The 26014-nt window shown below is 39.5% G+C and overlaps 1 protein-coding gene across 4 annotated transcripts in view; it reads left to right on the forward strand.

Moving 5' to 3' along the window:
- Positions 1–26014, forward strand: part of LOC126334690 (zinc finger protein ubi-d4) — a 229701-nt gene that overhangs the window by 61690 nt on the left and 141997 nt on the right. For 2 of the 4 annotated variants that reach the window (XM_049997177.1, XM_049997179.1), the window contains exon 4: positions 14716–14883. The exons of the other annotated variants lie outside the window; for them this stretch is intronic. In XM_049997177.1, coding sequence (XP_049853134.1) covers positions 14716–14883 — 168 coding nt within the window. The remainder of the gene's footprint in view (positions 1–14715; positions 14884–26014) is intronic. 4 annotated transcript variants of the gene reach the window in all.

Genomic DNA, 26014 nt, shown 5'->3' on the forward strand with positions numbered 1-26014 from the left:
GTTGTTGTCGTGGTCTTCAGTCCTGAGACTGGTTTGATGCAGCTCTCCATGCTACTCTATCCTGTGCAAGCCTCTTAATCTCCCTGTACCTACTGCAGCCTACATCCTTCTGAATCTGCTTAGTGTATTCACCTCTTGGTCTCCCTCTACGATTTTTACCCTCCACGCTGCCCTCCAGTATTAAATTGGTGATGCCTTGATGCCTCAGAACATGTCCTACCAATCAATTCCTTCTTCTAGTCAATTTGTGCCACAAACACCTCTTCTTCCCAATTCTATTCTAAACCTCCTCATTACTTATGTGATCTACCCATCTTCAGCACACTTCTGTGGCACCACATTTCGAAAGCTTCTATTCTCTTCTTGTGTAACCTATTTATCGTCCATGTTTCACTTCCATACATGGCTACACTCCATACAAATACTTTCAGAAACGACTTCCTGACACTTAAATCAATACTAGATGTTAACAAATTTGTCTTCTTCAGAAACGTTTTCCTTGCCATTGCCAGTCTACATTTTATATCTTCTCTACTTCGACCATTATCAGTTATTTTGTTCCCCAAATAGCAAAACTCTTTTACTACTTTAAGTGTCTCATTTCCTACTGTAATTCCCGCAGCATCACCCGGCTTAATTTGACTACATTCCATTATCCTTGTTTTGCTTTTGTTGTTCATCTTATACCCTCCTGTAAAGATACTGTCCATTCCGTTCAACTGCTCTTCCAAGTCCTTTGCTGTCTCTGACAGAATTACAATGTCATCAGCGAACCTCAAAGTTTTTATTTCTTCTCCATGGATTTTAATACCTACTCCGAACTTTTCTTTAGTTTCCTTTACTGCTTGCTCAATATACAGATTGAATAGCATCGGGGATTGGCTACAACCCTGACTCACTCCCTTCCCAACCACTGCTTCCCTTTCATATCCCTCGATTCTTATAACTGCCATCTGGTTTATGTACAAATTGTAAATAGCCTTTTGCTCCCTGTATTTACCCCTGCCACCTTCAGAATTTGAAGGAGAGTATTCCAGTCAACATTGTCAAAAGCTTTCTCTAAGTCTACAAATGCTAGAAATGTAGGTTTGCCTTTCCTTAATCTTTCTTCTAAGATAAGTCATAGGGTCAGTATTGCCTCACGTGTTCCAGTGTTTCTACGGAATCCAAACTGATCTTCTCCGAGGTTGGCTTCTACTAGTTTTTCCATTCGTCTGTAAAGAACTCGCGTTAGTATTTTGCAGCTGTGACTTATTAAACTGATAGTTCGGTAATTTTCACATCTGTCAACACCTGCTTTCTTTGGGATTGGAATTATTATATTCTTCTTGAAGTCTGGGGGTATTTCGCCTGTTTCATACATCTTGCTCACCAGATGGTAGAGTTCCGTCAGGACTGGCTCTCCCAAGGCTGTCAATAGTTCCAATGGAATGTTGTCTACTCCCTGGGCCTTGTTTCGACTCAGATCTTTCAGTGCTCTGTCAAATTCTTCACGCAATATCATATCTCCCATTTCATCTTCATCTACATCGTCTTCCATTTCCATAATATTGTCCTCAAGTACATCGCCCTTGTACAGACCCTCTATATACTCTTTCCATCTTTCTGCTTTTCCTTCTTTGCTTAGAACTGGGTTTCCATCTGAGCTCTTGATATTCATACAAGTGGTTCCCTTTTCTCCAAAGGTCTCTTTAATTTTCCTGTAGGCAGTATCTATCTTACCCCTAGTGAGATAAGCCTCTACATCCTTACATTTGTCCTCTAGCCATGTCTGCTTAGCCATTTTTCACTTCGTGTCGATCTCATTTTTGAGACGTTTGTATTCCTTTTTGCCTGCTTCACTTGCTGCATTTTTCTATTTTCTCCTTTCATCAATTAAATTCTATGTCTCTTCGGTTACCCAAGGATTTCTACTACCCCTCTAATTTTTACCTACTTGATGCTCTGATTTCATTCCTCATAGCTACAACAGATTAAATATTACAACAGACAATGGAAAATCCAGGCTGGAATGTAACAGTATTATGTAAAGGAGAGTTGCTACTCACCATATAGCTGAAATGCTAAGTCAAAGGTAGGCACAACAAAAAGACACTCACAAAATAAGCTTTCGGCCAACAAGGCCTTTTCCAAAAATAGCATGCGCGCCTGCACGCGTACACACACACACACACACACACACACACACACACACACACACACACACACACACACACAACCACAGTTTCTTGCAGCTGACGCCAGACTTCATAATATTGTCATAACAGATAAATGTGATTAAATTCACATTCACAAAAATTCCAGAGGATAAAATATGATATAAAGAAAAGCTGATAAGAAATAAGAGTTGATATGATGATTATAATGATTGACAAAGGAACAGAAATAAAAAAATACATTTAAACCAATTAAATGAAGAAAAATAATGATCATAGTCATTTTGATAAAGATTTAAAAATAAAAAAATTTATAGTGCCTCACAAGATTCGAACCTAAGACCTTCTGCACATGAAGGCTGTACTCTATTCATTACACCATGCAATCAGTCAACAAAATACTAGTGTCTGAATGGTACTGAGTCTCTTATAAAATTCTGAATTTTTGTTTTTGTCAACTACTCACAAATGAGGACTCACTTGGTTCAACGACTGCAGGGTGTGATACCTGGGACCTTATCCTACATCACTGTATAGATGGTTTAAAAAAGTCGTTCTTACCCCTGGGGATATCTCATTGTCAAACAGTGAGTGCTGCTTCCACTGCGTCCTTTCCATTGCCTTAGACATCCATTCTTTAAAGATGCACACCATATGTTCTGCCTCATCATTTGACTGGCAGTAAAAGGCACGGCACTAACCAGTGTTTGATTCCATTGTGATTGCACAAATATTCATATTATACATACATAAATGATCTGAAGGATAGGTTGAATAACTATCCTGAACTGTTTGCTGATGACTGATGTACGGAGAAGTGTCGTCCTTGAGTGACTGTAGGAGGATACGAGATGACTTTGGTAGATTTGGTGTGATGCTTGTCAGCTTGCTCTAAATGTGGGAAAATACACATTAACGGAGATGAGTAGCAGAAACAATCCTGTAGTGTCAAATAAAGTATTAGTGGTGTGCTACTTCACTGAAACCTCTGGAAGCATTTAGATAGTAATTTTTTCTTTGCTGCATTTGAGTGAAATAAGAAAGGAAATGAATATCAGTGGTCCAGGGTAGGCCACTTTCAACAACCATATTTTCATATTTCACTGTACCCTCTTTTCTTTCTTTTTAAACACATCATCTGATGGTGGCTTGGTATTAACTCAAAACTGATAATGATATCACATGTGACGCTGGAACATACAATGGAGAAGAAAGGGGAAAAAAGGATATGGCAAGTCTTCAGTTGCAAACATCTTTGTCACAGCTACTATTGTGGCTTCAAAACCAAATGATTTCATTGGTTCAACAGCATGAAATTCAGATAACATGGTAGCTCTGTTTCTGCTACAAACTTGCCTGCCATAGGCTGTGCCAAGAGCTTGCCAGATAAATGCTGTATAATCACTTCTTCCACTCACTCCACTTCATCTGTGCTCTTGGTGCATTCTAGCACTATAATTTACTCACAGACAATTCACAAGTGGAAGCACACATCTGATGCATCTGAATGCATTTTTGAGTACATAAATAAAATTGATTGTTCTCTGGCCTGACAAACTTCAAAACAAACAAAAAAAAATTTTTTTAATACAAATTCTTTCCTTTACATGGAATAATTTGATCACACTGTGTGTGTGTGTGTGTGTGTGTGTGTGTGTGTGTGTGTGTGTGTGTGTGTGTCAGTCAACTGATGCTATGTACTCTGTGTATTTACTTTGTCCATGGAATAGATATTGCTGCTGATGAAAAATCTGGTCTGTCTGTTGCTAGCACCTTTTTTTTAAAAAAAAATCTGGAGAGATGCTTCAAGTTTGGAATCTTTAAGCTTTTGAATTCTTTTTAAGTTTGAATACTTTTTACAGTACTCACTATGTTTCTTAGGAATGTTTCACTGCCAAAAAATTGGGATATCTGGTATAACTGTTGCAGTCACGTTGAAATAATTTTATACCATTGTGTGTAGTTTTTGTTGAACTGTCAGAGTTAATCCTGAATATTTACATCACTTGTGGAAGAGGTGTTGTAGTATCTGAAACACCACATCTGTTTGTTACCAGTATATTTCATAATTACATATTGAGAGGCGCTTCAAACTCTGAAACTTGAAGCATTTGAATGCTTGTTTCAACACACAGTATCAATTTCTTTTCTGGCCTTGTAGAACTGTGTGCAGAGATTTATGTAGATTCTGTTGATAGGCATTATCTGAGTTAGTGTTATTAGTAACTCTCATGTGTGTTCCACGTAGTGTTAACGTATTTTGTATTAAACAAACACTCCCCGGGCATGTCTCCATACTGCGCCACCAGTGATTCATGAGACCCACTGTGGAGGACTTTGTGAAATACACTATAGTTGCTTGTTATGATGTTGTGTAGTAGACAGAGTGGAGGATCACCTCCTCAGTTTGTAGACCTATGAAGGAGGGAAGTGCATGAACATAATCCTGCGACCTAACTTCCCTTGTGCTTCTAACCCCCACCCCACCCCCTCTCCCCATCCTACTACAACAATGGAACACCTTTTATCACTTACTACGGCTCCGTTGCACTTAGATTTGACCAGCTCCTATGTTTGATGTTAATTTGCAATATCCACTCAAAGATGACAGGTCTCAGCGCTAGAGTGGAGGTGGCAAGGGTGGAAACATTTCTGAAATGGCTAAGTTTGTAAACTGTTTGTGTGCCACCATGGTTAAAGTATACCCTATGTGACAAACTGGCTCTGAGGCAACTGTGGTTCACCACGGGCCGTAGATGAAAGGGGTGAATGATGGCCGCGGACATGAGTGTGGGTATACACATTGAGCAACTGACTCCCCAGGTGAGACAAGGGACTACCAACAGTTCCTCCTCAATGACTGTTCAGCAAATGTTGCTGCCTGTGGGCCTCAGCAGCAGGCACCTGGTACATGCACTGATGCTGACTGCTGTTCATCGGCTATGAAGGCAGGAATTTGCACACCAGTAGCGCAGCTGGGCGACCAGTGAGTGATGACAGGTGCCTTTTTTTTGGATGGCTCATATTTTACACTCAAAAGTCAGTGTGAAATGAGTGAAAGCAAACACCATGCAACAATTGTTAAAAGGATCCAGGCCAGAGGGGAGGGTGCATTATGGTATGACGATGTTTTTGTGGCATTCAGTGGGTGATCCTGTCATTCTGGAATGCACAGTGAATCAACAAAAGTATGCATCTATCCTTGGGCACCATGTCCACTGCTACACACAGTTTGTTTTTTCCTCAGCACGATAACATCTAGCAGCAGGTCAATGTAATGTGTCACACAGCTCATAATGTATCTGCGTAGTTCAAAGAGCTCAAGGATCAGTTTACTGTACTCCTCTGGCCAGCCAACTTGCCCAATTTAAACCCAATTGAAAATCTGTGTTGACTCTCTTCTTGCACGTCTTGCAATGGTGTGCAGTGCAAAAGTGGTTATTCAAACGTTTGACAGGTGGTCGCAGTAATGTGACTGGATGGTGTGTATTGTAGTATCGGAAACACCAGATCTGTTCATTTGCCAATGAACTCTTTCATCTGAAAGAACTATTTGAACACGTTTTGCACTCATTTATATTTTTCTTCGTTACTTTTGATACGGGCTTTGCTCCGGTACTAACAAAGTTAAAAATGGTGCCTTTTCCCCACTCTATATATAACTTTGTAATTTTTAACTTTGTCATACTATAAATGTATATCTATATCTTGTCCTTTTTTTCTTTCCTTTTTGAATAATTTACTCAGGAGTGTCAAGTAATTTCAACTATCAATTTTAGTTCTCGATGATTAATAATGCTTCTTTGCATCATAAGACTTGAAACAGGATACAACATATAATGGTATGTTGCAAATGTTGCCATGGTTTCCTGGCCACTTTGTTTTGTGAGAACCACAGATCAACACATTAGTGCATGTTTCTTTCGATGTTCACTCACAATAACATCTGGAAAATGCCTTCCTGTAAATCATAGAGGACTTTTGTCATCGAAGTGCCTACCTTAGCCTGCTTTTCTCCATTCTGTTGCATATTTTTCAACTATTTCTGTAATGAGAGGGAGGTGAAACTCTGGAAGTGCTGTTTTCACCCTATAATCAACCTGTGGAGAGCATGAGCATTTAAAATGCTCTAATCCAGAAAACACACACACACACACACACACACACACACACACACACACACACACACACCCACACCCACACACACACACACAAAATGTTTCTTATACCGTTTGACAGTCTTATGCGTTACTCTTAGTGAGCTCAGTAGTATGTCACAATGGTAAACAGCACTCGTACTTGAATTGTAATTTACAATACTTGGGATTTATTGACATTTTTGCCAGTATTTCTGTCAGTCTTCTCTGTTTCAACCATTTGTGTGGTATTACACGTTGTCAAAATCCACACTTTTATCACACCATCTGATAGGAGTCTTTTTGTCAGTTGTCTTAAACTCAGTTTCTCCCCATTTCAATTACATCTACAGTTTTGTATGTTGTGCCTGTTACGAATAGTGCCACATGCAGTTGTTCTGTGGTAGTGAAGCAGAGGAATTGGTCTGGTTGGAATACCATTGTTTCCAAAATGTTCCACAGTGACCGTCACACAGTACACGTCTTTATTCCTAACCTACTTTGCTTGAATGCAATAAACTGTTTAAAAGATAATTAGCATTTGAACAACAAGAGACTTTTGTCAATGCAAAGCTTCTGTTATAGATTGAATGTTCTGGAAACATTCCTACACAGTTTTAATTAAAGAGTAGCATTTTTAAAAGCAAAGCCAAATACTCTTGGGAATGTTAAAAGAATATTGATGGACCAATAAGCATTTATTGTCAACTTTTAAACCTGAGCCATTATAATACAAATAGCAATTAAACAGTAAATACAGTGATCAGTTTTTGAAAATATAATGTAATTGGATAGATAAAAGAATCTATTGACCAAGTGGCTAACAGGAGAACACACACAAAAAAGGTATTACATATAAGCTTTTGGAGCCAGTTGTTTCTTCCTCTGGCAGAAGGATTGAAGGAGAGGAAGGATCAGGGAAAATAACTGGTGAGGTTTAGGAAAAGGATTAGAGTTCAGAGAAGTCATCCAGAAACCAGGGTCAGAGAAGACTTACTTTAAGGGATGTGAAGGAAAGACTGGTTGTTTAGGACTGCGCCAGATGAGATTTGAAAAACTGAGAACTAGAAGACCGAAGATAGCCACTATGCAAGACAGAGAATACTACTAAAACATTGTGCACGAGTTAATAGGAGTGAAAAGTTAAGTGCATAAAATGTATAGAGGTGGGAGCAGCAAAAAAGGTGATGTCAATGTAAAAAGTCAAACAGCGTTTACATAACAACTGGTGTACAAAGTGTCTTTTCACAGGTGGCTCTCTCTTTGATAGTACACGTTTTGCCAATTACAGGGCTGGAAGAAATGGTGGTAGGAGGTTGCATAGGCCAAGTCTTGCAATGGGGATGGTCACCAGGGTGGGAGCCATAGGGTAGGGAGATGGGTGCAGAAGGCACATAGGGTCTGACAAGGATGGTGCGGAGATTGGGATGGTAATGAAGAGCTATTCTAGCTGTGGTGGGCAAAATTTCAGATAGAATGGACCTCATTTTCAGGGCATGATTTTAGGAAATCATGGCCTTGTCAAAGTAGCTGATTAATACATTCAAGACCAGGATAATAAGACTTAAATGCTACATGAGAGACTTGACACTGTCATGCTGGAGGATGCCAGTGCTAATCTACGAGGTTGGTTCCTTATTCAGCTTGCATTTAGCATGAATTTCTCACCCAGTGCAAAGTCCCGAATGAATGGAAGAAAGTGCAGATGACTCCTGAATATAAGAAGCGAAAAGAGTGGACCTGCAAAAATTACAGACTAACATCTGTCTGCAGAATCCTAGAATATATTCTGAGTTCAAATATAATAAATTTCCTAGATGTCCAGGTATAAGAACAGTTTTGGAAAGGATTGGTCACGTGAAACTCAGCTTGCCATTTTCTCACACGATGTCCTGCAACCATGGATGAAAGGCAACAGTCAGATTCCATATTTCTAGATTCCTAAAAGCATTTGACATGGCACCCCATGTAGATTGGTAATGAAGGACGAACATATGGAACAGGATCCCAGATATGTGAGTGGCTTGAAGACATCTTAAGTAATAGCACCCAGTATGTTGCCCTTGACAGTGAGTGTTCATCAGAGACAAGGATATCATCAGGAGTGTCCCAGGGAAGTGTGATGAAACCACTATTATTTTCTATGAATACAAATGATGTTGGAAAGGATGGGCAGCAATCTGCAGTTTTTTTTGCTGGTGATGATGTGATGTATTAGCAGGTGTCAAAGATGAGTGACTGTAGGATGATACAAAATTACTTGGATAAAATTAATATGATGAATGTGATGTTGTGACGTATTAGCAGGTGTCAAAGATGAGTGACCGTAGGGTGATACAAAATTACTTGGATAAAATTAATATGATGAATGGCAGCCGGCTGTAATTGTAGAAACATGTATGTTACTGCGGATGAGTAGGAAAAACAAGCCCGAAATGTTTTGATACAGCATTAGTAGTGTCCTGCTCGACACTGTCATATCATTTAAATATCTGTGTGTAACTTTTGCAGAGCGATGTGAAATGGAATGAGCATATGATGATTGAGGTAGGGAAGGATGGTCGACTTGCTTTTATTGGGCGAATTATAGGAAAGTATGTTTCACCTGATCAGAAAGATAAGATCAAAGAAATTAGAGTTCATTAGGAGGCATACAGTCAATTATTTTTTCCTTGTTCCATCTGCGAGTGGAAAAGGAAAGAAAATGACTAATAGTGGTATAGGGTACACTCCACCACTCACTGTAAGGTGGCTTGCACAGTATGTACGCAGATTTAGATGTAGATGCAAAAGATCAGTACAAATTACAAAATTATTTAGAAGAGATATCTGTATGGTGTGAAACTTGGCAATTGGCTGTACAAAATAAAAAGTAAGAGCACCTCCATACAAGTACTAAGAATCCATTACATTTCAATCAAAAGATAAAAAAATACAAATTTAAAAATTGTTGATTCAACTAAATACCTATTGTTGTTGTTGTAGTAGTTGTTGTTGTTGTTGTCTTAAGTCCTGAGACTGGTTTGATGCAGCTCTCCGTGCTACTCTATCCTGTGCAAGCTTCTTCATCTCCCAGTACCTACTGCAACCTACATCCTTCTGAATCTGCTTAGTGTATTCATCTCTTGGTCTCCCTCTACGATTTTTACCCTCCACACTGCCCTTCAATGCTAAATTGGTTATCCCTTGATGCCTCAGAACATGTCCTACCAACCGATCCCTTCTTCTGGTCAAGTTGTGCCACAAGCTCCTCTTCTCCCCAATCCTATTCAATACTTCCTCATTAGTTATGTGATCTACCCATCTAATCTACAGCATTCTTCTGTAGCACCACATTTCAAAAGCTTCTATTCTCTTATTGTCCAAACTATTTATCGTCCATGTTTCACTTCCATACATGGCTACACTCCATACAAATACTTTCAGAAAAGACTTCCTGACACTTAAATTAATACTCAATATTAACAAATTTCCCTTCTTCAGAAACGCTTTCCTTGCCATTGAAAGTCTACATTTTATATCCTCTCTACCTCGACCATCATCAGTTATTTTGCTCCCCAAATAGCAAAACTCCTTTACTACTTTAAGTGTCTCATTTCCTAATCTAATTCCCTCAGCATCACCCGACTTAATTCGACTACATTCCATTATCGTCATTTTGCTTTTGTTAATGTTCATCTTATATCCTCCTTGCAGGACACTGTTCATTCCATTCAACTGCTCTTCCAAGTCCTTTGCTGTCTCTGACAGAATTACAATGTCATCGGCGAACCTCAAAGTTTTTATTTCTTCTCCATGGACTTTGATACCTACTCCGAAATTTTCTTTTGTTTCCTTTACTGCTTGCTCAATGTACGGATTGAATAACATCGGGGAGAGGTTACAACTCTGTCTCACTCCCTTCCCAACCACTGCCACCCTTTCATGTCCCTCGACTCTGTACAAATTGAAATAGCCTTTCGCTCCATGTATTTTACCCCTGCCACCTTTAGAATTTGAAAGAGAGTATTCCAGTCAACATTGTCAAAAGCTTTCTCTAAGTCTACAAATGCTAGAAACGTAGGTTTGCTTTTCCTTAATCTTTCTTCTAAAATAAGTCGTAAGGTCAGTATTGCCTCACGTGTTCCAGTGTTTCTACGGAATCCAAACTGATCTTCTCCGAGGTCGGCTTCTACTAGTTTTTCCATTCGTCTGTAAAGAATTCGTGTTAGTATTTTGCAGCTGTGGCTTATTAAACTGATTGTTCGGTAATTTTCACATCTGTCAACACCTGCTTTCTTTGGGATTGGAATTATTATATTCTTCTTGAAGTCTAGGGGTATTTCGCCTGTTTCATACATCTTGCTCACCAGATGGTAGGGTTTTGTGAGGACTGGCTCTCCCAAGGCTGTCAATAGTTCCAATGGAATGTTGTCTACTCCCGGGGCCTTGTTTCGACTCAGATCTTTCAGTGCTCTGTCAAATTCTTCACGCAATATCATATCTCCCATTTCATCTTCATCTACATCCTCTTCCATTTCCATAATATTGTCCTCAAGTACATCGCCCTTGTACAGACCCTCTATATACTCTTTCCATCTTTCTGCTTTTCCTTCTTTGCTTAGAACTGGGTTTCCATCTGAGCTCTTGATATTCATACAAGTGGTTCCCTTTTCTCCAAAGGTCTCTTTAATTTTCCTGTAGGCAGTATCTATCTTAGCCCTAGTGAGATAAGCCTCTACATCCTTACATTTGTCCTCTATCCATCCCTGCTTAGCCATTTTGCACTCCTGTCGATCTCATTTTTGAGACGTTTGTATTCCTTTTTGCCTGCTTCATTTACTGCATTTTTATATTTTCTCCTTTCATCAATTAAATTCTATGTCTCTTCGGTTACCCAAGGATTTCTACTAGCCCTCGTCTTTTTACCTACTTGATCCTCTGCCGCCTTCACTACTTCATCCCTCAAAGCTACCCACTCTTCTTCTACTGTATTTCTTTCCTCCATTCCTGTCAGTTGTTCCCTTATGCTCTCCCTGAAACTCTGTACAACCTCTGGTTCTTTCAGTTTATCTTGGTCCCATCTCCTTAATTTCCCACCTTTTTGCAGTTTCTTCAGTTTTAATCTACAGGTCATAACCAGTAGATTGTGGTCAGAGTCCACATCTGCCCCTGGAAATGTCTTAAAATTTAAAACCCGGTTCCTAAATCTCTGTCATACCATTATATAATCTATCTGGTACCTTTTAGTATCTGCAGGGTTCTTCCATGTATACAACCTTCTTTCTTGATTCTTAAACCAAGTGTTAGCTATGATTAAGTTGTGCTCTGTGCAAAATTCTACCAGGCGGCTTCCTCTTTCATTTCTTAGTCCCAGTCCATATTCACCTACTATGTTTCCTTCTCTCCCTTTTCCTACACTCGAATTCCAGTCACCCATGACTATTAAATTTTCGTCTCCCTTCACTATCTGAATAATTTCTTTTATTTCATCATACATTTCTTCAATTTCTTCGTCATCTGCAGAGCCAGTTGGCATATAAACTTGTACTACTGTAGTATTTGTGGGCTTTGTATCTATCTTGGCCACAATAATGCGTTCACTTTGCTGTTTGTAGTAGCTTACCCGCATTCCTATTTTTCTATTCATTATTAAACCTACTCCTGCATTACACTTGTTTGATTTTGTGTTTATAACCCTGTAGTCACCTGACCAGAAGTCTTGTTCCTCCTGCCACTGAACTTCACTAATTCCCACTATATCTAACTTTAACCTATCCATTTCCCTTTTTAATTTTTCTAACCTACCTGCCCGATTAAGGGATCTGACATTCCATACTCCGATCCGTAGAACGCCAGTTTTCTTTCTCCTGATAACGACATCCTCTTGAGTAGTCCCCGCTCGGAGATCCGAATGGGGGACTATTTTACCTCCGGAATATTTTACCCAAGAGGACGCCATCATCATTTAATCATACAGTGAAGCTGCATGCCCTCGGGAAAAATTACGGCCATAGTTTCCCCTTGCTTTCAGCCGTTCGCAGTACCAGCACAGCAAGGCCGTTTTGGTTATTGGTACAAGGCCAGATCAGTCAATCATCCAGACTGTTGCCCTTGCAACTACTGAAAAGGCTGCTGCCCCTTTTCAGGAACCACACGTTTGTCTGGCCTCTCTACAGATACCCTTCCGTTGTGGTTGTACCTACAGTACGGCTGTCTGTATCGCTGAGGCACGCAAGCCTCCCCACCAACGGCAAGGTCCATGGTTCATGGGGGGGGGGGGGGGGGGGGGGGCAAATTGACACCAAGAATATTTATATTCTTAGATGTGAAAGCTAGTACTATATTCAGACAAACATTTTAGATTACATAAAAACTGTTTCAACAGATGCAAGAATGGTGGCATTGGGTAGCAGTATCTACAGTGTTATTGTCGATTCATTCGACACTAAGTATTATTGTTACCAATTACATTTCTTCCATTTGTATTCAATTTATGAGGCCCATCTGCTATATTCTGAATCATCCTTCCAATGCTACAGTCCTGGAAATAACTTTCTCTATTTTTTGTGTTTGTCTTTGTGCTTCCTGATAAATACATTGCAATTTTTATTTTAGTGTCTGCTCTGGGAGTATTCCCTCTGTGGTCGTGCACCTATCTTTTAAGTAACTAACTGCCTTCACAAATTTACATTTTACTGGAGTCACTATTAATATTTATTTGTGCACCTGTTGCTACAGGTGAACAAAAATGTATAAAGCTCCTGAACTTTGCAGAAAGGCTCTCCATTATAAAAATTGTTGCTGAGGCAATTAGGAATCGGCATCACTGTTATGTTGCTAGCTGGGGAAAATGTAATAAAAGGAACAGGGTTTGTTCTTCAGGTTATTTATGTATTATCAGATTTGTTTTTAGTATTTTGTATTCAGCCTTTTTTGTCATTTGTGGATATTAGTAAGTTTTACTTCCACTGGTTATTGTCAAAATTCTATCTGTTTATGTTTACTTATAACTCTGTTACCCCCCCCCCCCCCCCTCTCTCCTCTCTCTCTCTCTCTCTCTCTCTCTCTCTCTCTCTCTCTCTCTGTCTCTCTCTCTCTCTCTCTTTCACTTGAATATATGTGCGTGTTTTTGAAACGAACTAATTATATTAGTCAATAGGCCATAGAATTTTCTGTGTGTACACTTTATACGTGACAATGGGTCCTGAGATTCAAGTATCATGGCAGCAGAAGTTATAAACATACTTGAATTGCTTATCATAGAACAAGTTAATTAACAGTAGCACCTGTTACTCAAAATCTTATGCACCCTGCTTGTCAGCATCTATATAAATAAATGTACTGTTGTGAGTAGCACTTTCATTTCTACTCTCTATTTGTTTTAAGAATTCCTGTCAAAGTTTCTGTTGCATCAACAAATATGCCTTAAAATGTGCACATGAAAATTTGTGTATTGAGCATTAAAAATAATTTTGTCAGTTAATGGATTGTATAAATTTACATTTTTTGGAATTAAGATTGGAGAATGACTGTTGACTTGTCAGAGAACTTCAGTTCACTTTTCTCATATCTGGAACTTTTAGCTACAGAGTAGTACTCTACATTTTCAAGTAACACCCTGTGGCAAAGGAGTTGTATATTCCAGATGTAAAATGTATATGTTTTGTGTGAATTTTCATTTTTCTTCTGTATTTTCTTATCTTTATACAGAAGAGGGGAAAAAATTATGTTGAACATAAAAGTCTGGCTGATGCCATTTCAGATGTAATCTCTTATTCATGCTTCTGTCACTTTTTGTATGATTACAGTGGCTTATGAAAGTATGCCTTTTACCAGTCCCATATACTTCTTAGAAAAAATGTTGTTTTTAAAGATTGAAGGACATCAATGATTTGGTCATTACTAATTCTAATTGAAAACAATACTGAAACACTAAAATTTTCTCCTAACTCTCTGAATTTCAGTTAACAGGAAATGAAAGACCTAGAGAAGAAGTTCCTTGTGGTAAATACTTCTGAACTCAGACCTGGTATTGTGGTTATAAAGTTGTGAAATTTGTGGCTAGCATTCTAGTAACACTATTTCCAGACTTTCATTTTCCTTCACATATCTGGAAGCGTGGAGGTGAAATGTCTGTCTCACTAACAAAATATTTTTGCTTCACATTCATTGCTTGAAGCGGAACTTACAATACATTGATTTAGTTTTTACATTTCTAACAAATAATTAAAAAGGCAGTGTTTCCAAAAATCATTATGATTGTATTTTTTAAAAGTATTTTCTCTTTTCTCTGTTCATCAAGTTTAATATTTTTCCTCCACTGTGTTGGAACCAATGATTACAGCTGGAATAACATCAGTCATTTTGTCCATTTTACTAAGAACAGCTCCTTTGCATCCTTTCCTGTCCATAAATGCCTAATGTGGTTTAAATTTCACCAGTCAACCACAAGGCAGGCTCCTCCCCATCGACCCCGGGTGCCTGGCTATCTCGTTCCAGATAGCTCTCCAGCTCTATCTGAAGATGCCCTTTGCAACTTGGGCAAAACACCTGGTGGTCTTGCAGCCAACTGCGCGTGGGATAGCAACATGAAAACCAGCCACATACAAGTAATATGCTACTATTTAACTTTGTACCTCTACTAGTGACCTTATTTGCTTCATTGGCATTACCGTATATGTCTTCCTCTTGTTTTTTGTTTGTTTGTTTGCTTTTTTTTCCTTGCACCTGTAATCTGCATCTTTCTGCTGCACTAATATCATGTCAAAATTCTGAGATCTATTTAAGACTGGTTAGTATTTGTTTTTCTAGACGTCACAAACGTGGAATTATGAACTTAATGAATTTTCAATATTGACACAATTCTGATGCTAAACACCACTCACAAATAATTGTACTGCAGTTGGGATATTTTTGTTTTCATATGGTTGCTAAATATTGGGTGTCTGTGGATATTTTTCTTTAAGAAGGCATATGTGATTGAACAGTATCTTGGTATCTTCAGTTTTACTGTCTGCTATCAAGCTGGCTGTAAAGCAAGGTCACTATTAATCCCACAGAAAATCTGGCTTTAATTGACAAAACTGATTGTTTGCTTAAAGATGTGCTTGAATACCAGAATATATGGAACAGAAAAAATTAAATACTTGAATTGACAGCTTTTGTTGGAAAACTCACTCTGTAAATTACATGAAGCATATGATTGTGGATGCAGGTTACACGTACATTTCGTTATTTCAGAAATATTTAATGAATTTTAATATTTAGCGATTATCATATCTGGTAAGTGTATCACTGAAATATTCTCTATAGTGTTGTATTATTTAGAATTTTGTATTGAGACTACTTACTGTTGTGACCATAGAACATAATGTTTTACTCTAGTCAAAATTATTTTGTAGACTTTACGTAAAATTAGCGTAGTATCCTCATAAACTTGCATAACAAATTCAGCTTATGGTATCTTGAAAGAACTCCACTAAGACTTGAACCAGACAGACTGAGAGTACATTGCAATTTTATGAGAAGGTGCTACATTACTACAAGAGCCACAAAAACATGTGATATAAATATTCGATAGGTGAGAAGTTGATCAAGCTATACAGTGAAAACAATAATTTCTCTCTGCTAAACTGCTCATTGTAGTTTGTCTTTGCTGTAGACTATATCCTTACAGAGAGCCTAAAACAACAGGAGCTTTATTAAATCCAATATATAATTTTAATACTGACATAAAATGTCTTGTTACATATGTACTATAATATTCTTGCTGTATGGGGATGGTTTGATAAGCCTGCTAGAAAAGCAAGAAAAAATGTTTCTTTCGTAAGCAGCTCATCTTACTTGACATATTCTCCTGTGAGGGACATACACTTGGTTCAGCAGTCCTCCAGCTTTTTCATCCCATCAGAAAAATAAGTTCTGTCAGAGTCTGCAAAAACCTCATTGACTGCAACCATCACTTCATTTGATGAAACTTTCTTTCCAGGAAGCAAAGTTTCATGTTAGGAAAGAGGAAGAAGTCACTTGGGTCTAAATCTGATCAGCAAGGTGGATGAAGAACAAATTCGAAGTCCAGTTCTTGCCCTTCTGCCATTGTTATTGCTGATGTGTGGGATGTTTCATTATCCTGGTGAAATAACACATTTTTGCATACCAACAGTGGCCTTTTTTCACCCAGCTCAAGTTTCAAATGATCCAACAGTGAAGCATAACAGCATCCAGTTATGGTTCTGCCTTTTTCCAACCAACCCATGAGGACTATTCCTTTGGAATCGAAAAAAACTGGTGGCCATCACTTATGAGCTGTGACAAAATAGTGGCTGCCATCTTTGTTTCACTTTCATCAGCCTTTGTCCACTGTTTTGACTGCCTTTTTTTCTCCAGAAGGCCCACAGTTCTTTGCGAGTGTGTGGGTGGCGCGTACAAAATCCTTGGGGATTTTAACACTCATAACCCTCTGTGGGTGGTACTGCGACCACTCGCTGCTGCAGGATTGTTGAAGACATGCTGGTAGGGCTTGATGTCTGCCTCCTCAGCGCAGGACCTCCCACACTTTTGATTGGCATGTGGCACTCAACACTTTCTTAGCCATTGATCTTTCTGTATGTAGAACCTGGATGTCTCCCCTCCATTCCGTGGGGAGTTCATGAAAATTTGTGAGACAGCTATCATTTTCTGGTAGTCTTCATCTTTTCTTAAGCATTGCTCTTGTAGACACCTTCCCAGGTGGGCTTTTACTGATGCAGATTTAGATGTTTTTCTCTGCTGCCACACTCCACAACGTGACAGCGTTGGTGAGTCCATACAGAGCTTGACAGAAGCCATCCATTTGACAGCTGCTTCTGCACAATTCCTTCTTCCTCGGGGTCCTACCTGATGGAAGACTATCCCTTGGTTGACCCCTGAAATTGCTTTGGCATAATTTTTTCTCCCATGGGGCTCTCCCCAGTGGCAGACTGTCTCATGCTTGACCCCTGAAATTGCAGTGGCTATTAAAAACCAACAACAATGCCCTCTAGCACTATATATGGCATCCATCTCTTGTGTTCATCTCCTAGCCTTTATATGGCTTCTTGTCAGGGCCCATTATCTTCTTAAACAACAGAAAGGGAATTGTTGGGAGCAATATGTCGCTGCCGTACAGCCAAATACTACCTCTTCACAGGTGTGGGCAAAGATGAGCTGCATTTTTGCCTGCTGTGCGGTTACTGCATTTTTGCCTGATGTGTGGTTATCCTCACCCGTTGGACACTATCACTGAGCATTTTGCCCAGGACTCAGAGTTGGTCCACTACCTGCCCACATTCCCCCTTCTCAAACACCATCTGGTATGATTCCCTTTATCTTTCATTCCCCACTACCTGGAGCCTTATATTGCCCTGTTTAGTGAGTAGGAATTCACCAGTAGCCATGCTCTCTGCTCTGACAAGGCTTCCCGGCTGGAGTGGGTGCACAACTAAATGCTTCAACACTTATCAGTGGGTAGCCAATGTTGTATACTTTGTCATTATAACTGTCTCTGGAGCAAGGGGTAATTCCCTTTCCAGTGGCTAGAAAGTGTTGTTATTCCAGTTTTGAAATTGGGTAAACTGGCTCTTCAGATGAACAGCTATCATCCGATCAGTTAAACCATTGTTCTCTGCAAGTTATTTAACATATTATGTGTCAAAGGCTACATTCCAGCCCCATCTGGATCTGTACCTTGAGGGCCAGTCCCTCAATGTGGTAGACTCACATTGTTTTTTGGCTGGTCCTTCATGCTCTGTCAACTAAAGCAGACACGTTGGTTGCATCCACCTCAGTGCTCTTCAGTAGTACCTTAGCAACACCAACAGGGACATGGATTGCTGTACTCTGACACTACTCTACACAGTATTGGTCCAATGCTGTCTACACTACAGGGTCTTATATACAGCTGGCAATATCTTCAACATTACAGTTTGTGGACCCAGTACTCTGGCAACTTGTGCCTTTTGGACTAGCCCTGTGATCGGCTACCTAACGGAGGCAGGGCTTCCATTGTTATGGATTCTGCACAAACAATAATTTGGTCACTTATACATTATGCTTCTATTGCCCCCAGGAGCATCCGAACTACTGTCTCCTCTTTCCACATACTGAGATCCACCTCCCCCAACAGCATCCCAGGTCTGGTGTTATGACAGTCATCCATACCTGCATTCTTTTTTCTGAAGTCTGTGTTTCCCCACTATCCCATCTTCTCCAGGCTTGTTCAAGTACATCTCCATGGTGCGTATCCAATCCACCACTCTGTTTTGACCTCTGACAAAGTCTGAGTACTTAGCTCATCCTATGGCTGTCACCAATTCTGCTCCATTCTTGATGCATTTCAGGGTTTAGAAGTAATCAATTTGGATGGTTGCCAGTCATACTAGCTTTGCTTATGTTTATACAGGATTTAATGAACTCCACTCCTTGCTGGATGGCTGCAGTATTTTCCCAGTGGAGTTGGTAGCTAACACTCGTGCTCTTGAGCATATGAGTTCCTGCAGCAGTGGGGCCTTCCGCATCTGTAGCCACTCTTTAAACAGTTTGGCCAGTGTTGCCCTCGCCATCTGTTGATCCTGGTTATGCAGTACTCCCTTTTTGCCCTCAAAACAATGTAGACACTCAGTGGTCTTTCTCTGGGCCCCAGGTCATATTGGGGGATCTTGAGAATGACCTGACAGGCTGGTCAAATTGGCTACTGAGAAGCTGCCTCTTGAGATTGGTACTCCAGAATTGGCTTTTTGATTGGTATTATGCCATCAAGTACTCTGACTTAGCCGAACAAACTGTGGGTGATAAAGGAGACCATAAATAGGTGGGGGTCGTCTATGCATGCCTCTTGCAAGGACTCCACTTCCTTTGTCAGTTTCACAGTGGCCGTATTTGGCTGACTCATGGTCATTTCCTCCATTGTGAGGATCTGTCCCACTGTTGTCATGGTGTCCATTTGATAGTGGTCCACGTTTTGGTGGACTGTCGTAATCTAGCCATCCTGTGGTGGACTCTTGATCTTCCTGACTCATTACGCCCAGTGTTAGTGGATGATGCCTCAGCACTGACCTGGTTTAACAGTTGATTCATGAAGGGGGTTTGGGGCTTTGTCAGCTGATTGAGAGGTTGGCATGACACTTTGTTGCCTCCTCTACCCCAAATGGATAGTGGCTGCCCAGGCTTCGTAGTCTGCCCTTACCCTATCTGGTCTTTTGCACTTTTCCCCACTTCTTGCGTATTCTGTTTGATTTGGTGGGGGATGGGGGGGGGGGGGAGCAGGTATGTTCCCAATTGCACTGTCTGTGTGAGTGTGTGTGTGTGTGGGGGGGGGGGGGGGGCTCCGGCTCTTCCCTGGATGGGGCACCTCACTTCGTTTCCCATAGGCTTTGTTGACCTTTGGCAGACCTAAATTTTTTCTTTCCTTGAGTTTATTCACTAGGCCCTCCTCTGCTGTGTAGTTTTGTTGACTTGCCTATTCCAGGTAGTAGTGACTGATGGCCTCATAGCTTGGTTCCTTTAGTCATTAAACCAACCAACCAACCTTAACTGCTGTTTGACTCTGGTGTGTAATGATATACCCAAATTTTATCAACAGTCACTGACCAGTGCAAAAGGTCTTGCAAGTAGTGACTGAACATTGCCAGACATTAAGCTGAAATGCTGTGCTGATGCCCGTGTTGAAATGCTGTGCTGGATATGCTTTTGGCTGACTGTGAGCAGTCACAGCACCCACCTCACAAACAGATTCTTCATAGCCAATTCTGCATTCAGGATATTATGCACAGCTCAGTTGAGATGCCTACAGTCTTTGCAATCTCATGAATTTTTATTCAGTGGTCTTGCATTAACATAGCATGGATTTTGTCAATGGTTTCCTTTGTGGTGACCTCAACTGGATGACTGGAGCACGCTTTATCGTTTCACCACTTTAGATTCATTAATACAAAGTACATGGTCTTCATTGATGGAGTGTTTAGTAACAGTATGAAATACTATTTTCTCAATTTTCGTTTGCAGTCGACAAATTTACCAATTCAGACGGCTGTTAACAATGAACCGTACACTGTAAATTGTTAAAATTCTATACACGATGTTTGGAATAATTAAGCACACAAAACATGAATGCACAACAATAATGTTTCATTCTTTCAAAAAGAGTAAACTATTAAATATAGCCGTTCCAAAGATTAGCAAGGGCAGCAGTAAGTTACAACAGAGCAAAATGGAGAAACATGACTGTGAAGAGCAGGTTACACATTTGAAACATGGTGTATATGACCCGGGATTTTTTCGTCCAGGAGAAAAGTGGGAAAAACCCCGGAATTGTTTACAGTTCTGGGAATTTTTTGTTGTTATAGTTTTCAGTTAAATTTTTGTGATTTTGAGTGGTAAGAACCAGTACTCTAACAAATGATATTACTGTACCCCACTACTGCATAATAACACTGCGGCAACAAAACATGAATGAGAGAGAGAGAGAGAGAGAGAGAGAGAGAGAGAGAGAGAGTGAGTGAGTGAGTGAGTGAGAGAGGAGAAAAAAAAAGTAAAATAAACTTAAGTTGCAAAGGAAATGTGCCATATACAACAACAAAACACAGTGCTCATACAAGCATCTGCCAACAGCAAAATGTGTCAAAGGCTTTTGGAAGACTATTCAATGCTTCATAACAACAAATTGCCTCTGGTGAGCATGACATGACAACTGTTTAAATTAGATTCCTTTGAGCAGTTGCGGGCGGGCTCTTGTGCATGCGTAGTTGAGTCGCATATGAGTAGTACCTTCTCCCGCTTCTTTTTACAGAAGTGTGGCTTGACGCCACTACCTAATATTCCCCCGGTTCGGAAATATAGTAAATCCGGGCCTGATGCGCAGGGCAGTCTGAGTTGTGGTGGGTCATCTCCACTTGACCTCTGTTTACGTTCAGTGATTTTGTTGTTTCTTCTTCGTTTATTGCTCTCATGTTAAAAGATAAAACAGATTTTTGTGACAAGGAGATATCAAATAATTAAAATACATTCGTATAATTACGGATGGCTAAAATATGTCATTAACTTCAGATTTTATTTCCACCTTTCTGACAGTCAAGCATTAATCGCCTTGAGGAACAATGAAGTTATCTTTGTCGGTTTGCTAAAGAGATTTGGCTTTTATTAATATTTTCTGCTGAGGCAGTCAGTTTGTTTGAAACGAACTGTTTAATTTCACACTGTTGGGTGGTTTCAACTGTTTGCAGATTTCAAGTACACGTACGACATTATGCCATAATAAAGAACCAAACATGAGATAGTACAATACTTGTACTCCAAGAAAATTTACATCCGAATCTGGACATACGAATGTGCACTTTAATCCGAATTATCCATTATAGTATGGTTCACAAAATTCCGATGCTCTTGAAGTATCCTTTGATGTCTTGTTTCTTTTATGACATAATGTAAGATCTTTTAATTTCCTACACGTATGAACGTAAGGCCTTCCTGCATCATTGCTCTCTTGCAACTCCTGAAACGAACCTATTTCTAACAGATAGCGGGAAAATATTGGGAACGGTGGTTTGAAAAGTGTTACATACGTTAAAAGCAAATTTCCTTTTAGGCAAGATGAACTATGTGCGAGAATGTACGATGAATTTCTTAACTAACAAAGTGTTTGACTCTCAATCAACTCTTTGAGGATGGCCATTTAGAAGAATTTCGAGCTCAGATCATCACACATTTACGTCGTTATTAAAATTTTACTGGCACATTTGTGTGATGTATCTTAAAAGTGTATCACGCACAGAGAAGATCAACATTATATGTGGAAGCTTAGCTTCTCTTCCAACTTATTAATCTTGGAGACCAATATTATATGTGAATGCTATGTATATTAATTTAAACCATTAACTTATTTGTGTTTTCGCACTACTTAAGAGTGATCTTGTTATTGGCTGACTACATCACGTGTCCTATGGTGTCATCAGTTGGTGAGATCACGTGACATGAGTGATGAGTGACTTACAAAAGCGCATCGCAATCTAGATTTCAGTGCTTCAGAAAGTAACATGTGGTATTTGGTGGAATTCGAATTTATACCTTCGTAATATGAAAATATGCAGTGTACATATTGCTGCACATCAAAGGTGTTTCAAAACATGTTTTTCCCCCCTGAGTTTCGTTTCCTAAAGTGGCGGGAAATTCTACATCGGTGTATAAAACTATAAACATTCAAAGGATTGAAGAGTTTTACAGTGCCAAGGAATAGTATACGGTCACTTAACATGGAAAAAGTGTATTTTCGCCCGGGAGAAAGTGTACTTTTAACCGGGAAATCCAGGAAAATTTTTTTCCTTGTCCACGTAGACACTCTGTGAAAAGAAAGGTTACCTGGAATGGAATAAGGGCAGAAATCTGGACAGTATTAAGACATGGAGAATTAAATTACTCAGGCACAAGAGAAGTGTTATGGTAAAATAGTAAAGAGCACAATAGGGAAGAGTAGGAGGGTTGTGAATTTGCCTACATGTGTATGAGCATTAGGTACAGAAAAATGTAAAACATAATGTTACTTCATGCATCATAAAAGTCTGGAAGAGAGAAAGAGATTGGGGGGGGGGGGGGGGGTGTTCTAATTGAAAGAGACACTAGTGGTGAATGGTGATAGCCCTAGGAGATGTTGGAACCTAGTTCTTTCTCTGAAAACCAGAAACACTGATGTTAGGAGGGAGTATCTGACTCAGTTGATGAAACTGGAACCATAGTTTCTGCTCTTACGATCTACAGGTTACTCAACAGAATATTGATGTTACTTATAGTATTGTCATCACCTCTTCGTATTGTTAGCCTTCATTTTCCTTTACATCATTCTTCACATGCTTGTATCTCAGTTTACTCTCCTAATTTTTTGCAGTCTGCCACATACTTTCTTGTCTTGTTCTGCTTCCCATCTTGCCCAAGTCCCCTTTCCTGGTTTTGTTTTATAAACATTTTGCTTTTCCTTGTCTTTTTCAGTATGCTCCTTGTAATTTATTTCCCATTCATTTCTGACAGACTGTTATAATCTTAAAAGATTTCAGCACACACCCCTTTGCAGAGCAAATTTTAATTCTGGAATTCTGTTCTTGTTCAAGGGATTTTTGCTGGTACACACTTTGTGTTCGTATGTTCGGGCCAATCAGGAATTACTGTAGGAATTTAGATCCAGTTTTGACTAATAGAGTGATTCATGAAGATGGTTTGCCTATGTAATTTACAGATATTTCTTGGAAATTTACTTAACTGTGACCCCTGTACTGTGAAAATGATACTATCACCGCTAGTGGTACAACTGCTGTAACCCCAGAGAGCAGTGAAGCTGGACCAAATTTCCACTTCTGGCCTTCCGGTCTAGCAGTAAAAAATGTACTTGGAAACCAAAAAGTCATAGGACTGAATCACAGGCAGACCACGAATTTTTTCACTCTCCCTTCTAAGCTACCATTCCTGTCTCAATGTGAAGATTTTCCAGAAAGGAAACATGGTTCAGTTTCCATTTTTAAGTGTAAATCCGCTTTCCTCAGTTGGATAAGAGCTTATGGACACCCAAATCACTTAAGTGATTTCTGATTGAAACACTTGTTTCAGACCATGAGCCACATAATATTATCACTACCAGAATCTATACATCTGTACATATATTCTCCTTCTGTGCATAAACTAAAGTCCCTCGTCATCTTTTTCTGCCTGTATGTGCAGACTAATCTCAGGATCTACTGTTGGGATTTGCATACATGTGCGTAACAGGCACTGGAGTTCGAAATTTCTCATGAAGCATAATTGTTATCTCTTCCAGACTTAAGTGGCATTTTGAGTGACATATCATGGTAATGATGGAAGCTGAGCTACATTGCCGCCTGCAATGGCTGCGGCGCTGGGGCACCTTTGATTCCCCGCTCTCATTATTATGCATATTGCTGTAACGTATATTCAGTTATCTAACGTTGTTCCCTGAATTTCAGTCATTACTCTATACACTGGCCCATAAACAAAATTACAGCTATGCGAGACAAGTTGTCCGGCCATATATACTTGGTGCTATCCTTGTGAAGCCAGGCAGATTTGCCAGTAGTGTATATTTATGTCACGTGGATGACAGAAATCAGCGCTTGAGCAATTTAGTATTATTTTGCACAGCTGCTGATAATACAATTGAGTGAGAGGGACAAGATGAACCAAGTGCCAATAAACAGCATATTCCTCTTAAATTGCACCAAGAGGATTGGCGAACATAATGTCATCATCTGCCAGATCAAGTATCAACTGTCATACATTCTCACTTCCACAGACACTGTGGAGGTGTTTGGGCTTTAACATTGGTTATTACTGCATATTTTGGTGATCAACTCTCTATCAATACTTATTTCCTTGCCCGCCAAAATACTCCTTATGTAGATTTCCTCAACTGCATGTGTGTTGAGACCTACCACTCTAATGTACTGTGGCAAGTTTGGTTTTAAGATGGGTCTTATGATTAGGCTGGAATTTTTTAGGAAATAAAAAAAGGTTCTGTTTTCCCTTTATGCGTCACTCACACTGTGAAAGGTTGTGTTACAGATGAAATAAGAGTTCAGAAAAACATAGATTTTTTATTGTACTTCACAAGCTCAGACGTTCTGTCTAAATTCTGAGAATGCTTCCATTTTTATTTAAATCAACCATGTTAAGTAATTTACTTACGCAGTTTGGGAAGTTGGAGCAGACCGGGAATGAGAATTTATTCAAATGAAGGAGTTGAGAGGTGGAAAAAGTAGTTCTATACAATAAACAGATAGTGGAATAATGTAGCTGTGGGTTATGTAAATGGTGACAGTGATTATAGAAAAGTTGGGTATAGGAGAGCTGCAGTGCCAGAAAATTGTAGTGAAGGCTGGAAGCTACAGAGGATTGGCACTTGGTGTAAGTACTGACAGTTGATCTTCAAAAAAAAGTAAACTAATGTGTTGTACCTAAATAAATGTAACATGTGGTACATAAATGTACAGAAAGAACTCTTATTGTTTGATTTCCCTATTGCCTAGCAATGACTGGAAACAGCAACAACTGTAAACTAACAAGGAATGTTCATTCAGAATGACTTAAATTGGAATGACCACATAAAACCAGTTGTCGGAAAAGCAGATGCCAATAGAGACTCATTGGAAGAATCCTAAGAAAAGAATGAAAGAAGTAGCCTACAAAACCCACATTCAATAAATTCTGAGTGCTACTCACCAGTGTGGATAATACTGATTAGCAGATGTGATTTGTAGAGGAGATGAGGGAAGACCCAAAGGACAGCAACATTATTTGTCATGGATTCATTTAATAAGTGCAAGAGCATTACAGAGATGTTCATTAAACTGCAGCTGTTTACACTAAAAAAGAAGCACTGCTACATAACATACAGATTTACTGTTAAAATTTCAAGAGTCGGGCAACATTTTATTTCTTTTACACACACACACACACACACACACACACACACACACACACACACACACACACACACACATATGAAATGACTATGACAGGAAGATTGGAGAAATTAGAGCTCGTGTGGAGTTTTTGTCTTCAGTCATTCTTTCCAGGCATGATACATGAATGGAACAGGAAAAGGGGGGAAACAGTAGTGGTGCTCAAAGTACTGTCTGCCATACTTTGTAAGGTGGCTTGGGGAGTTTAGATGTGATGACTTACGTTGTAATGCTGCATGAGAGAAGTGAATGCCACTGAATTACAACA

This window comes from Schistocerca gregaria, chromosome 2 (assembly GCF_023897955.1).
Source record: "Schistocerca gregaria isolate iqSchGreg1 chromosome 2, iqSchGreg1.2, whole genome shotgun sequence".
NCBI lineage: Eukaryota > Metazoa > Arthropoda > Insecta > Orthoptera > Acrididae > Schistocerca > Schistocerca gregaria.